Source organism: Podarcis melisellensis (assembly GCF_964234715.1).
Source record: "Podarcis melisellensis genome assembly, chromosome: 5".
In the NCBI taxonomy this organism is placed as follows: domain Eukaryota; kingdom Metazoa; phylum Chordata; class Lepidosauria; order Squamata; family Lacertidae; genus Podarcis; species Podarcis melisellensis.
Genome location: NC_138537.1, coordinates 80,245,508 through 80,266,412, shown reverse-complemented (window position 1 = coordinate 80,266,412; position 20,905 = coordinate 80,245,508). Strand labels below are relative to the sequence as shown.

Genomic DNA, 20,905 nt, shown 5'->3' with positions numbered 1-20,905 from the left:
GTAAAGGGACCCCTGACCATTAGGTCCAGTTGTGACCAACTCTGGTGTTGCGGTGCTCATCTCGCTTTAATGGCCAAGGGAGCCTGCATACAGCTTCCGGGTCATGTGGCCAGCATGACTAAGCCGCTTCTGGCAAACCAGAGTAGCGCACGGAAACGCTGTTTACCTTTCCACCAGAGTGGTACCTATTTATCTACTTGCACTTTGACGTGCTTTCGAACTGCTAGTTTGGCAAGAGCAGGGACCGAGCAACGGGAGCTCACCCCATCACGGGGATTCAAACCACCGACCTTCTGATCGGCAGGTCCTAGGCTCTGTGGTTTAACCCACAGCGCCACCCACGTCCCAAGATGCTATATAGATGGCATCATACCCCCTTGAAACTAGCGAAAATGTATAAAGGAGGATCACCGATTTGTTGGAGATATAAAAGAGATGTGGGGTTATTTTACCATATGTGGTCATTGGGGAATTCTGGGATAACGTCTATAATGAATTTAAGAAACTATTCAAACTCACCTTTAAAAAACCCCAGAGATCTTTCTTTTAGGCATCTTACCATTAGAAATTAAATGACACCACCAGAAGGAAAACCTTCACAAACTAGTTTATAAATTCTTACTGAAGCTACTGATCAGATCTTAGAGCAAGTCATTGGCCTGGTTGTATGTAACACTAACCCCTTAGTAACATTAACCATAGTTAATAAACCATGGTTACAACTGAGGCATCAGGCAGATAATCAGTTAAATCTTGATTCAATGCATCATAAAGGTAAAGGTACCCCTGCCCGTACGGGCCAGTCTTGACAGACTCTGGGGTTGTGCGCCCATCTCACTTAAGAGGCCAGGGGCCAGCGCTGTCCGGAGACACTTCCGGGTCACATGGCCAGTGTGACATCGCTGCTCTGGCGAGCCAGAGCTGCACACGGAAACGCCGTTTACCTTCCCGCTGGTAAGCGGTCCCTATTTATCTACTTGCACCCGGAGGTGCTTTCGAACTGCTAGGTTGGCAGGCGCTGGGACCGAGCAGCGGGAGCGCACCCCGCAGCAGGGATTCGAACCGCCGACCTTTTGATCAGCAAGTCCTAGGCGCTGAGGCTTTAACCCACAGCGCCAAAGCACAGCGAGAGCAGTTGTATCTTGAGAGCAGTTTGAAATTTTGCAGCACTTCATTGACAGCATTGCAACTTTTGGGCAATAGCACTTTAACCATAGTTAAGGAGGGTATCCAGGTTCACATGTAACACTAAGCTATGGTTAACATTAACTAAGATTTCTAAACTAGCTAGAACAGTTAACCATAGTAAATAAACCATAGTTATGGGCTGGGTTCACACACAATGCAGCTAAACCATGGTTTAATAAAAACATAGTTTTGTAAGCCATGGTTTTAGCATTCTATACAAACTGATATGCTAGGCAGGTTGCTGGAAGTCACAAAGGCTTACTGCCATGAGCAAAGCAAAACATTTCCAAGCAAACTCTGCCAATGAGTAGGGGTCGTCCACATGTTTCAGAACTCCTCTTCTTTTCAGGCTGCATGTTAAAACATACTCACACAATGGCAGTGATCAATCTCAGGATCAATTATGGTTCATCATGCCAGTAGTACAAAGAAATCCTGTAATCTTAATTTTCAGATGAGGAATTCTCTCACAGTTAATAGATAATTTGTGCTCAGGCCAAAGAAGTTGGACCATCAACTCCAAATCAGTCTGAGATGACTCTGTCTCTCTAAATAATTATCTTCTTTATGGACACAATCAAGCCCAACCTTATCATTAACTTGTATACATTCCAAGGGGCTAGGGTTGAGAGACAGAACTTGTCTAGGGCCATCTCTTGAGTTCATAGCTAGATAAGGCAACATGAATGAAACAAAAGGCAACATGAATGAAAGGAATGTTTCCATGCTATGTTAACAGGACATGAATGTATCCAGGCTGCATAAAAGTGTGTGTGTGTGTTTACCTGTACAATAGTCACACTAAAGTAACTATTGTCTTACTGAATAGGAAACCCTCTTTTAACTGAGAAATTTGAAAAGTATGAAACTGAAGTAGACACAAGCTATTTGTTATTGTTGGCTGTTTTTTAAAAAAAAACAACTATGAAGAGAGGCCATTTTCAGAAATGATTCTCAAAATAGTTATTTCTATCCAAATCTTTATTGGCATTGACCTACAAAAACTGGCAAGCACTGGAAAATAAAAATTACAAAAAAGTACTATATTTGGCACCTGCTAAAGGTGTTTTTGCTTAGCTAGCCTATCTAGGCATGTAGAAATGGATTGTGTTTTAATATCTTTTTAGCTTACTGCTGATTTAAATTATATTCCAAATTTTTAAAATACTTGTTTTTAACTGTCAGTCATTGGTAATTTTCATGTTTTGTTTACAGAGATTCTATTACAATCAAGTAGTCTTTAAATGATTCTTTTTAATGTATATTTACTAAAGATTTTCTTGGTTTACAAAAGTATGTGCAGTCTCTCTCTCTCTTCTGTCTTTAAATGTTTTTAATTAATTAATTGTTTTTAAAACCCTCCTAAAACTAGACAAATAGAACAAATCAGCAGCTCTTCCTGCATCCCAAAATCAGACAGGAATAATCCAATGTAGATCAATCGGTGGGGAAAATTCTGTGCAGTGTTTGAGCTGGCAAGTAGTTTGAGGAGAAGGGATACACACCTGGTGCTTCAGAGATCTGCCTGCCCTCACTGTAGTCTTATTCTTATCCTGAATGCAAATTGTAGGACAGCCAAGCAGAGAGCAGTTTCCCAAGTTATCATTCTCTTAGGATTGCTTCACACACTATTTAGATAGACATCTGAATGTTCAGCAAATCCATGTGAATTTCAATTCAGATAGAGCTATTCATGACATCATAGATGTTAACATGGTGATCAAAGTTCTCTGTCAATAGTGTAATCACATTGATGAAGCAATACTCAAGAGTTTAAGTATTAACTGGTCAGGGTGGCAGAATCATTTGGTCTGGGTGAATAGAAACTGGTCTAGAGAGCAACAATTTGGAACAAAAATGAGGTTCACATTTAACAAAAAATAATAAGATCCAACCTCCCACTAAACTACACTTTTAAAAGCTACAATCCTAAAATCATCGAACTTTTCCCTCTTGCACTTTACCTTTGCTGTTTTATTACATTTTTAATGGATGCTTATTGTTTTGATATATTGATATAAACCACTTTGTGAGGTTCATTTCAAAAGCAGTGCATAAGTAAATGAAATGGTAGCGATTGAGAGGGACTTATTTCTTACTAAATGGATCTGTCTAGATTTGTAATAATTAAAAATCATGATCAACCAAAAATAAAAGAAAACAAAAAACTTCCAAGCAGAGGCGGATTTAGGGCAGCCCAGCCCCCCCCCCCCGCTGAGCCTGGAGGGGCCAGAGGGGAGCAGAAGGATGAAGGAATGAAAGGAGCAGCCTGGAAGGCGAGAGGGGGCAGCCTTCCTCAGAGGCCGGACATGCTAATGCGCTTATCTCGCCTCCTGGGTGGGTCCCCCCTGCGGGGTGGGGTGGGCGGGTCATTGTGTTAAGAGGGAGCGAAGAGGAGACCGAGGGGAGGGGGGGGAAGCGGGGAGACCAGCGAGGAGGAGGAGGAGGAGGAGGGGGGCGGCCGGTGTGACGCCGCAGGGGAAGGCGTGGCCAAAGGGCGCGAAGGCAGGACAGGCGGGGGCGCATGCGTGGTTTGGGCGGTTAAGGGCGCGCGGCGCAACCTTGAATCTCTGAGGCGAAGTGAGAGGGAGTGGGGGATGGGCGGCCGTTGGGACCAGAAAGAGGAGCGGGAAGGACACCCCTCCCCCCCCCGTTGCCCCAGCAAGACGTTGGTTATAGCGCTGAAGACAATGTCTAGAGGGAAGCCCTTCAGAGTTATCTAGTAGCCAGTCTCCATAGGGCGCCATGGTCCCTCAGGCATATACATTTGTATATATTTGGCGGCGTATTAGCGTGTTGGCCTGAGGCCAAGCAGGGTTCAAATCCCTGCACACACACTTACACACCCTACTACCAGCCCCGAATCTCACTCGGGTGCCTTTGCGCCTCTCAGGCTGGTCTCCCTCGCGGGGGTTTCGGGGGCTGAGAGGGAAGAAGGAGGTGGGCCGCCTCAATGTCCCAGGGGAAAAGGTGGGGTCCTAGGAGCCAACTCTTGGGCCCAGGTCCCTTGCCCACCCCCAAATCGACCAGGGCAGGGCTTACCTGACTCCCCCCCCATCTTCTATTCAAGTGGGCGCCCCTGGGTGGGATATAAATAGAGAAATAAGCTCGTGGAATTGAAACCCGGTTTCAGCACCATTTGGGTGGAAAGCAGAGGGAAAGCAAACCCTGAACCGCATAAGCAGAATTGGTCCCTTGTCTGGTTGTCAGAAGCTCAGCAAGGATTAGCTTGGTTTAAGATTAGGGACAAGAGGAAATACTGAATGATGAAGTGATAATGTGTAGCATTATAAACAGATTGGAATCTTGTAAGGCATTCCCAATACTCTCCAATAGCAGCCTCATTTAACACTTTGAATTCCAGGATTTAACCCAATGTCTGAGTCACATCATCAAGATACTGTGGATTTTGGTTTGGGTGAACTCTTCCTTTGTGGAAGTTGCACGTAAAAGCAGAGAGGGGATCCGGCAGAACCAACCCCTTTCTGTATTCAGGCAACATTTCAAAAAGGGAGTGCAGTATGTAGCATGGCAGGCAGGCAGGGCTCAGAAAAATCCATCCCCCATAGAATCACATGCACAAAAACACACGTATATATCTATATTCATATATGCTTTATTGTTTTCTGCAAAAAGTACAAAAATACATTGTGCTTACAACACAATGCACCAAACATTAAAAACAAAACAAATAAATAGCAAACTAAGAAACCAATAGTAACAATAAATAATTATTATAATAATAGCAATAATGCACAGTTTATACTTATACCCAAATTAAAGTAACCGCCAACCCCAACTAAACATTTAACCCTCATCAACCTGACAAAAACAAAAGCCAAATTGGAACCTTCTGAAACATTTCCCCAATTGTTCTGACCCCAGATTTTGACTTTGGTCCTTATTTGAACAAGTGGCCAATTGTTCAGCTTTTATTTTTGATTTCAATATACAAGTGCTTTTAGCTTGCTTGGGGAAAGGGAAGAGAATGCTTCAGTAAAAGGAAAGCCAGTCGAAGGCATTAAAATAACAAACTTTATTGAAAAACTATAAAATATACAAAATTTAAAAGATGGGGGGATTTATATGGATGGGTAACCCTAGAAGGTGTCGGGAGAAGGGAAGATATTGCTTTGCTGCCAATTTTGGTAATCTTCAGGCAACATTTGCACAGGATTTAAGCTGGATGATTCCCCATTGCATAAGTGTTCGCCATTGAATGACTGTTCCCCATTGTAGATCAGAGTGTTTTACTGCTTGATGGAGTGCAGAAGTTATCAGCCGATGGTGGAGGCTGCCTCATCATCTCTGCATCATAATATGGAACTGGGCAGTTGCTTGCTTGGGAAGTCTCACAAAGCCCAGTTCCACCAACAGCAGCTGGCTGGTAATGAACCGGGTTCAATTTCTGGGAGTTCTGCTGCTGTGCAGCATAGACGGGCTCTGCTGGTTGTGTGTTGCTGAGAGGTGGCTGCCAGAACCCTGCTCCTTCATAGCTTTCGGGATAATGGAAGCTGCGTGGCTGGTAATATAGCTGCGTTGGAATCCGTTGAAGTATAGATATTCCACTTGGGCCAAATCGGTAGGGTTATTAAGGATGCCTGGCATATAGATCTTTAAAAGGTTCAATAGATGGGCTTTATGCTCTTCTTGTGACAGGAGTCCTGGGGGTTTAGGATAAATAGATAAAACGAGTTTGTTTCGGTACAGCACCAGATTCCAGTTTTTATTTGTTAGATTTGTCAGATTTCTCTTCTTAGAGGGATTGGTTTCATCTACAGATAGAATGTAAGACCATGGATCTTGGATCAAAATGTCTTGCTTGGAGTTAGGTGTTGGTGGTAGGTGTTAAGGGTTCCAAACATTCCATCGCAGCGTCAGGACAAGGGTTTATAGAAAGTTCTTGCTTAGAAGATTTCCTGGTTAGAAGTTTCTCAGTGTTCCCACTGGTCTCGGTTATTGGGATACTCTTGAGAAGATTAAAGAGCTTTTTAAAATCCATTTTTTTGTAACGCACTGCCTTAAAATTTTTAACATTTCTGCTCTTTTTTACCCTTATGGGCCTCCTTTTCAAGGCAGTAGCCCTACAAGATCTCTTGGTCTTCCTTGGTGATCTGTTTTTGCAGGTGGTAGGAAGGAAGTTGTTATTACTTTCCAATTCTACAGTCACCCCGCTGGGTTCCCTACAGAGAGTTTTGCAAGTGTCCATCATTATAGTGAGGATTTTTGTACAGGTGGACAGATGAAATTTTATATTTTCAATATCCTCAGTTAAAAGCACAAGCCATTTGATAACTGATAAATCCTCATCCTCATTTGTCTCAGGTTGGAAGCAGGAGTCTCTTGATGTTTTAGGGTTTCCCGAAGACATCTCCGCAATTTGTTTTAACATTAGTTCTTCCACTTCTCAGACTTGGGATGGTTCAGGAGAAGCTTGGGATTTAAGTCTCTGTTTTGGGAGTACTTCGGTGACTGTACCAATTATGTTTGGATTTACTTTGGGCTTTATTGGCCCTTTGTTGTGGCATTCTTCTACACAATCCTCTTTCTGCACAGCCGGCCCTTCAGTGCAGGAGGGAGAAGTTTCAGTTTCCTGCTGATTCTCACTCGGCTTGACTTTACCCCTATTCTAAAAGGGCCGAGTGCTTTTTGTTTGTGCTCCCTTTAGGGTAGCTCTTTTAGAGAGAGGTCTTAGATCACTCCGATAAAAGCCTGATGTTCTACAGCCACTCCTGGTCCTCACCATTATTTATCTTGTAAAGGTCAAGTTGGTAAAAATCTCACCTCGGTTCATTAGCTCCGTTGGGGGTTGCAGCAGCTTGCTGCATCGGACTTCTTGCACTGCTTCTCGGAGTGCTTGGACCTCTTCTGTCAGGGTGGCTATACGAAGTTGTAGCTTGGTTCCTGATCATTGTTTTGGACCCAGTCATCTTTGTTCTCGCTCTTCAGTTCTGAAACCAGGTCTGAACAAAAGCTTTCGGGATAATGGAAGCTGCATGGCTACTTTTTGGGCTGCTCCCCGGGCTGTTTAATGGACTTCTTCTTCTGTCACAGCGGCTATAAGGAGCTGTAGCTCAGTTCCTGATCATTATTTTGGAACCTGTCACCTTTGTTCTCGCTCTTCTGTTCTGAAACCAGGTCTGAACAAAAGAAAGGAGAGAACAAAATGCCCATTATTTCCAAATGGATAGGTCATAATTTCACTTTCTAGCTCAGAGGACCACCGAATATTTGTGCTTCATGTGGTGTAATTTTTTCAGTGTGGGAGAACTAGGGACTTGCGGGACATTGGCTAGGAAAGCAATGTTGCTTAACTGTGGTTCCAGCTGAATGCTGCACATTTGGTCTCTCAATGCAAGGTGCTGAAAGCTGCCATCCTAATAGCAATATCCTATGCGCACTCCCTTGGGAATTCGGTCAGGTGGATCAGGCTATAAAGGCGGCCCAGAAAACTGGATGGTTTTATCCTCAAATTAGGTTGAAACCAGGTTTGTTAAGAGTTTTTACTGTTCAAAGCCAGAACCTTTGATATTTGAAAGTATGTGCCTCCAATAATTTGAGTGGGAAGGAAAAGGAAGCCTTAATCAGGAACCAGGATTTCTGAACATGTATGGGCACAATTTCTTCCTACAGTTGAAAAGGAGGGGACACAACGCACCCGCCCCTTACAAAAAGCCTTTACATCCACGGTACAACAGGCCCTCCTCCAATAAAATCCCACAAAAACCCAGGAAAGAGGAAGTTGGCTCATGAATACGGCACCTTTCACATTAAGCTCGGCTGCACCAGGAAGAGCTAAGGCATTCGAATGACAACGAAAGAATTATTCTGAGCGATTTAAATTTATCCAGTATTTGCGGTTTAAGGAAGTCCTATTAACCCCCACTATCCCTCTTCTTACGTGCACACGATCTTCTTCGATTCCGATGCTCCTCGCCAGCGACTCCCTAGTCTCGTATCCGGGGTACGGGTCCTCTTCAAATGGCTTTTTTAGGAGCTCGACGTGAGATGGGCTGAAAACAGCCCTTTTTCGCCTTCCTCCTCCGACTTTGGGGTGGCTTCCTCCTGGGAAAAGACAAAGAGGCAAATCTGAAGGAAGCGCTCGGCTTAAACTGAACCGACGCTTGCAGATCTTCCTCCCTGAATTGGTTTTGCTTTAACAATGGACACTAATTTTAAATAAACCTCCCGTTGCTCGGAGCAAGGCTTGCATGGAAACAAACCAAAGAATTTTAAGTAAGAAGTTTACGCTCTTATTTCTATGCCTGCCATCGTTTTCCGCAGCCGATCCTAATCACGTTTATTGGGAAATTAAATCGCCGTTTATTTGAAAAGGATTTAACGTTCAGGAAAGTGTGTACTGTGTAGGATCTCACTTTCCACGCACTAAATGCTTGGTGTTTACGAATAAAGTTGTGCAAAGCAGTCTTGCCTGGGCTTCTTCCCAGGAAATAGTGAGACATGCTTAATCTCTCCCCGGCTACCACAAATGGGACTTTGAAAGTCTTCCCTACACCAGGATCCTGACCCAGATGAAACAGAAATCACGTTCCTTCCTACTCATTCCCCTATAAATAATTAGAGCAATGTTGTTGTTGTTTTTTATAGACAGTGAATTAATAAACATTTTTTTTTAAGTTTTTGTTACCTTCGTTGTTGGTTGCCATCATGAAAAAACTCTTTCTCGCTCTCTCTCCTGAATTGGTTTTGCCTTAAAAATGGACACTAACTCTCTCAGGTTCGCTCTGCTATTTGCTGGGGGTTCGGTCTGGGCATTTATCTCCGGTGGGCGAACCCCACCCTTACTTCTCAGCCGATAAGAGGGAATCACCTTTTCTTCCGTCATTTTGCTAAACTGAGACAATACCCTCTCTCCCTCCCTCCCTGGCCACCCCTTTGGCAGTTGACTCTTCCGCCGCCAGTAATAACCAATTGACTTTGACCAACTTTAGTCTGTGATTTCGTACTTAGCCCTTGGTTTTAAGCAGCGGTTCCAACTTTAAACTGCTGTTGATTCCAAGAAACGACAGACTAGCTGACGTCGTTTATTACATTTTAAATGGTATTCATTGCATGTGAAAAAGCAATAAAATACATTTTAAAAACCGGCGTTGATATGCTTAATATTTCGCTGCTGGCACGTTTCGACTTGGATCATTATCCAATGCAGGCAACTGAAGAGAAGAGAATTCAGAAGTGAGGGGAGAGAGAGAGAGAGGGAACCTTCCTGCGACTGCTACACATTTTCTTTGCCAAGCCAATGCAAGTAACTACCCCAGAACTGAATAAAGTGGGGTGTCCCACACATGCATCGTACAAAAATCACACTTGCGGTCCAACCAAAGAACACGCCCCCCCTTTACCAGGTAGAACACACTTCCTATCTCAAACGGATAATAATAAAATAATAATAAATTTTATTTATATCCCGCCCTCCCCAGCCAAAGCCGGGCTCAGGGCGGCTAACAACAATAAAACAGTACAACAGTACAACACAACACAACACTCTAAAATCATTCTTTATAAAATTAATTCAAATCAAACCAATGGCAACCATTGGGCCAGAGCTCCGCGAAGATTGCCAAAGGAGGGAGTCAGGCTGCGCCCTGGCCAAAGATACTCTCCTTTTTAAAAAGTTTTTGTTGTTGTTCTAAAAAGAAGCAAGTGTAAATTATGTCATATCGACAAAGAAGCTTGGAACAACTTAATTCCAATACCCCTCATAGCATCCCCTCTCGTCTAAATAGATTTGTACATCGCCTTGGATGGAGGCAGTGGCAACGGCCAGGAATCGCATCAAATGCGAATAAGACGGTAAACATAACAGCGGTGGCAACCGAAGAAAGAAATCTAAGCTGAGTAAGCAAACTATATTTTATTAATGGACGATTAAATTTGCGTTCATTTTACGCTAGAAAAAAGCTTACGTTATTTTAAAAACAGTGCATTGGATACGCAAGCGCAGATCTCCTATGAAGCCAATTAATTTTAAGATTCTGGGCGCCAAATCCCAGAGGGGCCACAGACCAGAATTAATCCACATTCTTAAACATTTTTATTCACACCAATGACTTCGAGACGTGTGACAACCCAGAACAGAAATTCTAATCAAAATCTGATTTTTTCAATGTGGTGATCTGTCAGGGAACAACCCCATTGAAGACGACAACAGTGGTTACCCAGAACTCATTGCTAGTTGGGTGTTAAAATAGCAAACGGGGGGGAGGGGCGTAGAGATTCAGAACTATTTGTGGTAGAGGTAGAGAGGGAGGGGGATTATTTTGCTGTTACTATGTTTATAAACACGGAGAGGGGAGGTCAGCGATCCTTTGAGATGTACTGCAAAACACGCAGCGTTCTTCCCACCTTCTTCCCACCACTGCGATGCAAAGGAAACAGCAATTTAGAAAGCAATTAGGATTGGAGTGGGGAAGTGGGAAAGGGATTAGTTGCGCCCCCCATCCCACCCTATAATTACAAGCATGTGATGTGTTATCACAGGAAAGGGGCAGCAGAGTGATCAAGTGAATGGAACAATGAGGGAAGGTTGGGGCATTGGGGACTTTTTGGTTTAGAGAAAAGTTGAATAAGAGGTGGCATGACAGAAATTTATAAAATTTTGCATTGCATGGAGAAAGTGGATAGCGAAAAAATTCTCTCCCACTAAACTACACTTTTAAAAGCTACAATCCTAAAATCATTGAACTTTCCCCCCTTGCAGTTTGCCTTTGCTTTTTTATTACATTTTTAATGGATGCTTTTTGTTTTGATATATTGATGTAAACCACTTTCTGAGGTTCATTTCAAAAGCAGTACATAAGTAAATGAAATGGTAGGGATTGAGAGGGACGTATTTCTGACTAAATGCAACTGTCTTGATTTATAATAATTAAAAATCATGATCAACCAAAAATAAAAGGGAACAAAAAACTTATATGGATAGCATCACAGAGAGCATAAAACACCGAAGCTTCAATAAAGAATTAAACCATGTGGGTGAACCAAAAGGTCTTCACTAGATGATTTAGAGAAGATGAAGAAGGCACCAGGAAAGACTCACGGAGGAGGCTGTTCCATAGCTGGGGTTCTACTGCCAATAAAGCTCTCTCTCCCTGATCGACACCCACTTCATCTCATTTCCGTTTGAAATATTAAAATTATTATATTACCTAAATACGTCTAATCTGACTGCGGGCAATGTGTTATGCCTGCAGATATCAGAAAAAGTGGTGCTGTGTCCACATTTGCTTCAAAAGCTCAATGTATATTTTGAAAGAGCAATCTTTAAATAACCATCTAAGCTCTTTAAATACCCATAACTCTTCCATTCATTAAGTTTGTCTAAAAATTCTTTTCACCATAAGTTACTTTACCAGAAATCATACTTCAATGTGGGTGCTCTTTGGAACGATCTGTAATTAATTAATTCATGTGTATGAGTATGATAATCTGCAGGTTGTTAGACAGTAACTTTGTGGTTTCTGAAGCCCATTGTGTATAGGTTGTTTTTCAGAAAGTGTAGCCTTGTTGAAGAAAAGTATAGTGGAAATTTGATTAAACAAAAGAGTGCTGGAACAGAGACATAGCAGACACAGCATTCTTTCAAGGGCTTTATAGTCTAGCTGCAGTTTTCAAACAAATGCCCCCCAAAAGTCAGCATTTGGACAGCAGACTAAGCAGGCATTCGGGTCACCTAAGTACGGTGAGAAGTATTATATTTCTATTTAAATTACAGTAATTGTTTTAAAGTTGCCTTTGGCCATTTGTTTATTTCATTAAATGTATACACCACTTGATAGTAAACCACTTTGCAGTGTTTTGTTTTACAAACAGATAAAATAATAAAATTGAGGGGGGTGGGAATCAACCATACTTCAAAACATACAGATTAATATTACCTACATTAGCACAGACCCATTGAATGATACCTGTGTCCTCCTTTTCGACAGTGCTGTGGTGGTCACCATTTAGTCTTCCTCCAATGAGTTCTGGAGGCACCTACTGGGCTATCACTGTAGAAACCCTTTCTCTCACCTAAGGGAATCTAACAGGAGCTGGTAGATGGTTTACTCCCAGGCATGTGCAGAGTGCTCACCCCTCAGCATCTGGCAACCACCCTGGGAATGCTAGTGCTCAGGGATTTCCTTATGGAGGAGGGAGAGAAACACCAGCCGAATTCCCAGGGGCAGGTTCAGAAAAAGAGGCAAAGATGAAAAGGGGGGCACAGGCTTCTGCGTGAAATCCTCCCTGGGTTGTATTTGCCTGAGCTGACGTCCCAGCCACCTTGGCCAGACTTACTCCTGCAGGGGGGTCAGCAGGGCCGGCCCAAGACATTTGGTCCCCTGAGACGAGTCCCAAAACTCTCTCTCCCCCCCCCCCCCAGGGAAGAATGGAGATTGTTGGCGGATCAAGATCAAATGGCGAAGAAAGGCGAGAAGAGACCAGTGGCGCCTCCTCTTTGCCCCGAGGCTGCTGTAGCGGCAGATTTGTAGTGGGGAAGAAGTGGAAGTGAGGAAGATCCAGCTCCCAAGCAGAGGCGGATTTAGGGCAGCCCAGCCGCGCCCCCCCCCCGCGCTGAGCCTGGAGGAATGACAGGAGCAGCATGGAAGGCGAGAGGGGGCAGCCTTCCTCAGAGGCCAGACATGCTAATGCGCTTATCTCGCCTCCTGGGTGGGTCCCCCCTGCGGGGTGGGGGGGTCATTGTGTTAACAGGAGCGAAGAGGAAACCGAGGGGAGGGGGGGGAAGCGGGGAGACCAGGGAGAAGAAAGAGGAGGAGGGGGAGGGCGGCTGGTGTGACGCCGCAGGGGAAGCCGTGGCCAAAAGGCGCCAAGGCAGGACAGGCGGGGGCGCATGCGCGGGGGCGGTTTGGGCGGGAAACGGCGCGCGGCGCCAACCTGGATTCTACGCGGCGAAGCGAGAGGGAGTGGGGGATGGGCGGCCGTTGGGACCAGAAAGAGGAGCGGGAAGGACACCCCTCCCCCCCCCCCGTTGCCCCAGGAAAACGTTCGTTATAGCGCTGGTGCTGCAGGAAAGTAATAAGGGAAGACAATGTCGAGAGGGAAGCCCTTCAGAGTTATCTCGTAGCCGGTCCCCAGGCGCCACCATAGGACACGGCTACCTTCCCTCAGGCATATACAGTGGTACCTCTAGTTCACAGGCAACCCTCCTATAAAGCTTCATTGAAGGCAGTAGAGCACAAACCTTGAAGGGGGGAATTAAGAGCAAGAAAATGAAACAAAGTGTTCAAAATATCCCCACACATAGTTTTGAATAGATGTATGTGCCTTAGCCTGCAACATGGGCATTTATAAGTTAAACTTATATGTCTTTAAAGCTTTGGAGAGCAGCTTAACACAGTCATGGTAGGAAAATCAATTAAACCTTATATCCCCATCTCAAATTTCTGTTTTTTAAAAAATGGAAGACTCATGAATGGAAACCAAACTTATTAAAACAGAAAAGTGTTACCAAATCTACTTATAGCAGGATCTACAAATATACTTTTGCATACAAAGAAAATGCAGCAACTTCCCACCACATTTATTGCCACCTACTCTAGCCTCAGATACAGAGACTTAAAAAGAAAAGGAAAGGGGCAGAAAGCCATTGGTGCATTAAAATGTGTCTCAGGAATATTCAGCCATTAGAAGACCTGACCTTTTATCTCTAGAATCGCATGTACCGCGCAACTGACTTTTTTCTATGGGAAAATTAAGCCCATGTTTATATGCTTGCACACAGGAAAGTGAATGTTTCAGTAAATGGAAAATTAAATGAAGACTCCAGACAAGCTAGTAAAGGAACAAATTTTATTCAAAACATCGAAGTCATACATTAAAAGAGGGAGCTTGTAAAATATGTACAGGATAGCAAGGAAGGAGTTGGGATGCTAATCTGGAACCTGACTTAAAGAGAAAAACTGAGAGCCCGAAGCACTTCCATCAACATTCTGCATTTGTCCAGGATTTGTAGCTGAATAATTCCCCGTTGCAGACCAGGGAGTATAAGTGCTTGATGCCATGAAGAAGTTATCAGGTGGTGGTGGAGGCTGCCTCACCATCTCCGCACCATAATATGGAACTGGGCAGTTGCTCGCCTGGGAAGTCTCATAAAGCCCAGCTCCACAAAAAGCAGCTTGCTGGTAATAAGCAGGGTTCAATTCCGGGGAGCTCTGCTGTTGCGGGGCACACTCTTCTGGTTGCGTATTGATGAGAGGTGGCTGCCACAACCCTGCTCCTCCATAGCTTTCAGCATAATGAAAGTTGTGTGGCTGGTAATTCTGTTGCATGTGAATATTTTGAATATTTTGGCTGCTTGCTGGACTTCTTATTGGGCTGCTGTCCAGGCTGCTTCTTTGACTGGTTCTCTCACTGTGGCTATAAGGGGCTGCAGCATGGTTCCCGATCCTTATCCTGGAACCTATCCTCTTTGGTGTTCTGGCTCATCGGTTTTGAAACCAAATCTGAACAGAAGAAAGGAGAGAACCAAATGCCCATTATTTCCAAACAGGTAGGTCATAATTTCACTTTCAGGTACAGCAACCAAACAAAGATTAGTGTATTACAGTGGGAGAACCTATGTTAACTTGTTTTGTATTGTGCTATTTGGCTGAATTTTGTTCTGCATTATCAGAAAAGCCACTTTTAAAAGCTGTACAAGTGTACAGTTCCACAAGACTCGTTTTATTGAAGTATAACCTGTGGATGTGAGCTTCATCTGTACGAAATTGTCAAGCATTTGTTAATGCCTAGTGGATGGCTGCATACAAGACTTAACATCTCTGTGTGCATTTGTGCTGGAAGGCAACACTTTATGCTTGGCAATTGTTTTAAACATTCAATAAACTTAGTAACAGTAATTTTAAATGGCTCACTCAGAAGACCTACCCATTTGTTGTGCCCTGTTTGGGGTCTTCTGCCTCAGCCTCCCAAGTGTCCTGGGGGTAATGGACTAGGCAGGGAAGTGTATTTATATATTTTCTAAATGCCAATTTCTCTGTAGGAGAGAACTAAGTACTTCCTAAAACTTTTGCCAGAAAAAGCAATGCAGCTTAACTCTTTTTAGTCTCTGCAGTGCAAGCTGCTTATGGCTGCAGTCCTCTGCACATTACCTTGGGAGTTAGTGTTAACTGGATCAAGCTGCAAAGGCAGCCTATAAAACCAGATTTAATGTACTTTTAACACTAAGCCCATCCATTGCAGAAATTAGATTTCGAAGCTGGGTCCCTGAATATTTTTTTTAATGATTTAAAGTCAGAATCTGCATCAAATGAATGTGTGCTGTCCATAAATTTACTGGGAAGGAAAAGGAAGCCTTAATCAGGAACCAGGATTTCTGAACAAGTATGCGCACAATTTCTCCCTAAATTTGAAAAGGAGGGAGCACCACCCATCCACCCTTTATAAAAAGCCTTTACATCCACGATACAACCCCCTCCAAAAAAAAAAGAGGAAGTTAGCTCTTGAACAAGGCGCCTTTCGCGATAAGCTGAGAGGCACCCGGGTGAACTAAGGCCTTCGACTACGCAAGGATTACTCTGAGCGTTTCAAATTGTTCCAGTATGTGCGGGTTAGGGAAGTCTTGGGAGCCCCCACCATCCCGATTCTTACGTGCACACGATCTTCTTCGACTCTGATGCACCTCGCCAGCGCCTCCCTGGTCTCGTATCCGGGGTACTGGTTCTCTTCAAAGGACTTTTTTAAAAGCTCGATTTGAGCAGTGGTAAAAACGGTCCTTTTTCGCCTTCCTCCTCCGACTTTGGGGTGGCTTCCTCCTGGGAAAATACAAAGAGGCAAATCTGAAGGAAGCTCTGGGCAAGCTTAAACTGAAGCTGCATCGCTTGCACTTGCCCGGGAGCAAGTCCCCCAGAATCAGGCGCTGCCTGAGGTTACACTGCGTAAAACGACCCCCGGCTTCAGTGGCAATTCTTTCAACCGCCCCGCTGACCACCCCGGCAGAGGGCAGAAGGGCAAAGCCTTCGCTTTTTACAGAAAGGCTTTTGTACCTGACATTGAAATCCACGCACTTTGTGGCCTTTAAATAAACCTCCCCTTGCTTGGAACAAGGCTTGATGAAAAGCCGAAGCATAAGAATTTAACTCTTATTTCTACACCTGCCATCCTTTGTCGCAACTGATCCTAACCACGTTTATTGGGAAATTTAATCCCGTTTGTGTGGCGAGTTCCCAACCCCCACCACCAGGATAAATAAAGACACGAGACACCATAGTTTAAGGTTAAATGGGCAAATTAGTCCACAACTTTATTGAATTCAGAAATGAGAGGCATTGGCTTAGGCATTGGTCCTAACGACTATCCGGCTCCAGCTCATTTGCTGGAGACACGGGGAAGGGTTAACACTATATCGGGGGAGTCTCCTGCCAAGGCACGTCGACTAGGAGCTCCCCCAGGTCACCGCTCGGGGGCGTGCCTTTGGCCCACACCTCCATAGGCTTCGGACAGGGCCACGCCCCCCGGAGTCCTTTAACGGACCACCCTTCGCTCACTGGGGGGAGGTGATGGCGTTCCTCCCCCCCACATCCTCTTAACCCCTTCTTACCAATGCCTACTGCCACACAAGCTATCGCTCGCCACCAATACTCTCATGCCTGAAACCAATCCCTTACCCCCTTTGCTATATCAGTCAGCCACATGTCATTTCCCGCATCCGAAAGATGCACGCCATCAAGCCGGTAGAGGGCCTCGCAGTTGCCCGGGTGGTCAATGACCCACCCACCCAGGGCTGCCACTCTACGCACCAATAATAATAATAATAATAATAATAATAATAATAATAATAATAATAATATCTTTATTGTTATTGCCCCCTCTCGGGGACAATGAAATTACTTGACTGCTCCATAAAAACACTAATTAAAACAATACAGTATAGTACAGCAAGGAAGATTAGATGACTTTCAAAGTCCAGGCTTCCCATTCAGGGCCGAGATCGCTCTGGAGAAGAAGCTGTTCTTAAGACGGCTTGTTCTTGTCTTCATCATCCTGTATCTCTGTCCCGACAGCAGGAGCTCAAAGAGACAGTGACCAGGATGTGATGGATCTTTTACTATGTCCAGTGCCTTCCTATGGCACCTTGTGGCATAAATCTGCTCTAAGGTGGAGAGTGGGCAGCCAACAATGCTCTCTGCTGCCTTAACAACTCTGCACAACCCCATCCTGTCCTGGGTAGTACAGCTTCCGTACCACACACATAAGCCATAAGTGAGCACGCTCTCAATGGCACAGTGATAGAAGGCAAGCAGCAGTTTCTGTGGAAGATGGTTTTTTCTTAGAATTCTCAAAAAGTACAGTCTCTGCTGTGCCTTCTTCACAAGCCTCCTTGTGTTGACACTCCAGGACAGATCCTCTTGTAATTCAACGCCCAAAAATCTGAACGTTGTTACCCTCTCCACACAGACCCCATCAATCAAAAGTGGCTGGACATTGCTCTTCTGTCTCGTGAAGTCCACCACAAGCTCCTTTGTCTTCCTTGTATTTATGAGCAAGTTGTTAGCTCTGCACCACTCTGTCAGCCGCTCCACCTCATCTCTATAATCCGTTTCACCCTCCCTTTCAGGGATGAGCCCAATCACGGTTGTGTCATCTGCAAATTTGACAACCCTATTACTAGGGTGAGCAGCGACACAATCGTACATGTAGAGAATATAAAGGAGCGGACTGAGTACGCATCCCTGTGGTGTTCCTGTGTTAAGCATATTAGAGGTATAAGGGCCCAACCGAACCCTCTGGTAGCGGTCTGACAAAAAGTCCAATATCCACCCACAAAGTGATAACAGAAGCCCCAGATCTTCCAGTTTAGACATCAGACGTTGTGGTAGAATGGTATTAAATGCCGAGGTGAAATCTAAAAAAAGCAGTCTGGCATAACCCCCCCCCCCCCGCTGCTCCAAATGTGCAAGAACGGCATGGAGGGCAATCACCACAGTGTCCTCTGTCGATCTTTTCGTTTTATAAGCAAATTGGAATGTGTCCAGTCCCTCTGGTAGGCAGGCAATGACATAATTTCGTACCAGCTTTTCAAAGCACTTCATGATTATAGGTATGAGTGCTACTGGACGAAAGTCATTCAGATCTTCCAGGTTAGATTTTTTTGCTATTGGAACGATAGTAGAGGACTTTAGGCAGGATGGAACAATAGCCTGGGCTAGGGATCGATTTAAAATCCCAGTGAAAACTCCTGCTAGTTGATCTGCACAGTCTCTCAATACCCTTCCAGCTACCCCATCTGGCCCTGTGGCCTTCCTTGGTTTGATTCCCTTCAACACCTTCCTCATCTCTTCTTTTTCCACAGAGACTACTACATTCCTTTGTACTGATGATGGTGATGGTGGTGATGATGGCAAAGCCTTCACAGGGAATAGTGGTGGTGGTGGTAAAGCCTCAGCAGGTGTTGCTGCAGATGTTACTTCAAAATGGGCAAAAAAGGCATTCAAATCCTCTGCGAGGGATGCCCCTCCCTCGTCTGCCAGGGAATCCTTGGATTTATACCCTGTTAATTCTTGTACACCTTGCCACACCTGCCTGGTGTTGTTACTTTGTAGATGATTCTCCAGCCGCTGTCTATACGCCTCCTTTGCTACACGGATACCTCTCTTTAGATCCGCTCTAGCTAAGCTGTACAGCGACTTATTTCCACTTCTGAAAGCAGTATTTCTTGCCTTTAGCAACCCCTGGACCTCCCTTGTCATCCAGGGCTTCCTGTTTGGGTAGATCTTTATCCGCCCGATACCACCGCCCAATCCAAGGCTTTCCTAGCCCTATTTATGGCTATCGGGCACCTGCTCTCTCTCCAAACCCGACTTTCCATCAACAAGGCCCAAAGAATGGTGATGTTTGGGTAAGAGGCCTTAAGTTCCTCAAAGTCACTAAAGATATGCCACATCAAGTCGACTGCCTTTCTGTAAGCTAAATCCTTTTCGCCTAATTGGATAACTAAAGCATCTGTGGGGCCCTCCGCTGCCGCTCTGGCCCTAATTGCGGGCAACATTTCGGCCCAGTGCATTCCCCTCCGAGAGATCCAAGATATATTGATGTAGTTAAGGTGCGGCCCGAGACTGGAATTGATGACGCGGACCCTGGCCCAATGCACAATGCTGTGCCCGATTATCCAGATGCGCGCTCTCATAGCTCCTGCACCCTAGGGTCCCCGTTAATGGATTGTTTCTGTAAACTTACGTGTACAAGCTCATGAGGCTGGATTCCAGGGAGGAGGGGGACCTAAAGAGAATATAGGCTGTCTGCTTCTACTCTTAAAAGTGCTGCTTGCTGTGGTTGACCACGCAAGTGCCTTTCTGCTGCCTGGGAAGCAGAAATAAAAAACTCTTTCTCTGAACCATCCTCGGTGTATGTTTGGCTCCTTCCTCCCTCCCTGAGAGCAATGCTCATCCTACCCATGGGAAAGGCCTGAGAGGCTACAGTAGGAATCCTGATTGTGCACAGTATCTACGCACATTTACCTGCTCATGCAAAGGTGTTTGAATTATAGCCATTGAAGGGTGATGGCAGTAGCACAAGCCTGCTGGGATAGCTCAGTCAGTAGAGCATGAGACTCTGAAACTGGAGGCTGTGGGTTTGAGCCCCACGTTGGGCTAATGATTCCTGCAACTGCAGGGGGTTGGACTTCCAAACTCTACAATTCTATGTATATGTACCCTTATCACTTGGGAGTCGATGGGGCTTGTGATGAGAGAATATGGGAAGCCAAACGGAATGTTGTTTTATGAAGAACACAAGAACCTGCCTTTCTTTCTTGCTTTCGATAGAGGGAAGTTCTCACTATAATAAGGATGGCAAACATTGATCCAAACAACTGAAAATTTTTTAGAACTTTGCTTAGTTGACATTGTTAAGTTAGAGCTCCTCCTGCTGGCCTTTCTGTGAACATGATCACAGTGATCAGGGTTGTAGATTAAGGCTGTCATTCTTCTAGTCTACCGGTTCAGACTTCGTTCTCTGCTTTTTTCTTTTCTTTTCTTTTTTTTTTTCTTTTTTCTCACACTGTTAGGTGTTGTTGCTGTTGCTGCAGTTGCTTCCAGTTACTAGTTGTATTTCATTATAACGACACCTGCTGTAGCACGCTAGCTAAGAGAGCGAGCTAAAAATCAGAAAGCCCCAGCTTTGACTGTTGCCTCTCTCATGCATTCACCGGGTGACCTTTGGCAATCCACTTTCTGTGCCCCCCCCCCACATTTGCAGCATGGGTACTGATTTCCATGCATAATACTGATTTCCATTACAGGGCTGTTAAAGTTTACAACAATATAACGCTCATTTGAACACTTGAAAGTGCTATACAAATGTTTTTCAAATGGTTATGCGATGCCTTTAAATGCTGTAAAATGAATGGTAACGTTACAGGATTTGAGCATGTGCAATCTTCTTGCACTCAGTGTCTTTGTGCAATACTTGGTGATCAAAATAAAGGTGGGGAAATACAGGAAGAAGGTTGGAAACAATGGCAAAATGTCTTTATTGGAAAGAAAGCTGCAACACTCCCCAGCCACCAGTTTAACCAACTAAATTGTATTGGAAATCTTCCGGGTGTTTCAGTAACATCATCTTCCTGCCCTAATCTCCATCGATTATTCTTTATTACCACACTGCAACATCCTTAATCTTGTCTCTGGCTTAAGGCGAGCAGACTAGAACCAAGAAGTCCAGGATTTTGCTAAATGCAGTGGAACCTCGGGTTACGTAC

General features: G+C 44.5%; 2 protein-coding genes across 18 annotated transcripts in view; both read right to left on the bottom strand.

Moving 5' to 3' along the window:
- LOC309371135 (uncharacterized protein) overlaps positions 1-12,228 on the bottom strand; it is a 56,127-nt gene extending 43,899 nt beyond the window's left edge. For 2 of the 16 annotated variants that reach the window (XM_081913785.1, XM_081913784.1), the window contains exon 1: positions 8,837-9,122. In XM_081913785.1, coding sequence (XP_081769911.1) covers positions 8,837-8,858 — 22 coding nt within the window. In that variant the 5' untranslated portion in view covers positions 8,859-9,122. The other 14 variants (XR_014168810.1, XR_014168816.1, XM_081913787.1 and 11 more) reach the window with 14 other exon arrangements.
- Positions 12,229-13,984: 1,756 nt separating this feature from the next.
- Positions 13,985-20,905, bottom strand: part of LOC309371141 (homeobox protein ANF-1-like) — a gene marked incomplete at its 3' end in the record, with an annotated part of 80,003 nt that continues 73,082 nt past the window's right edge. The window contains exons 2-3 of one of the 2 annotated variants that reach the window (XM_081913800.1): positions 15,799-15,962; positions 13,985-14,651 (exon numbers count right to left, since the gene is read on the bottom strand). In XM_081913800.1, the coding sequence (XP_081769926.1) occupies positions 14,631-14,651; positions 15,799-15,962 (185 nt within the window). The remainder of the gene's footprint in view (positions 14,652-15,798; positions 15,963-20,905) is intronic. The other variant, XR_014168827.1, reaches the window with a different exon arrangement.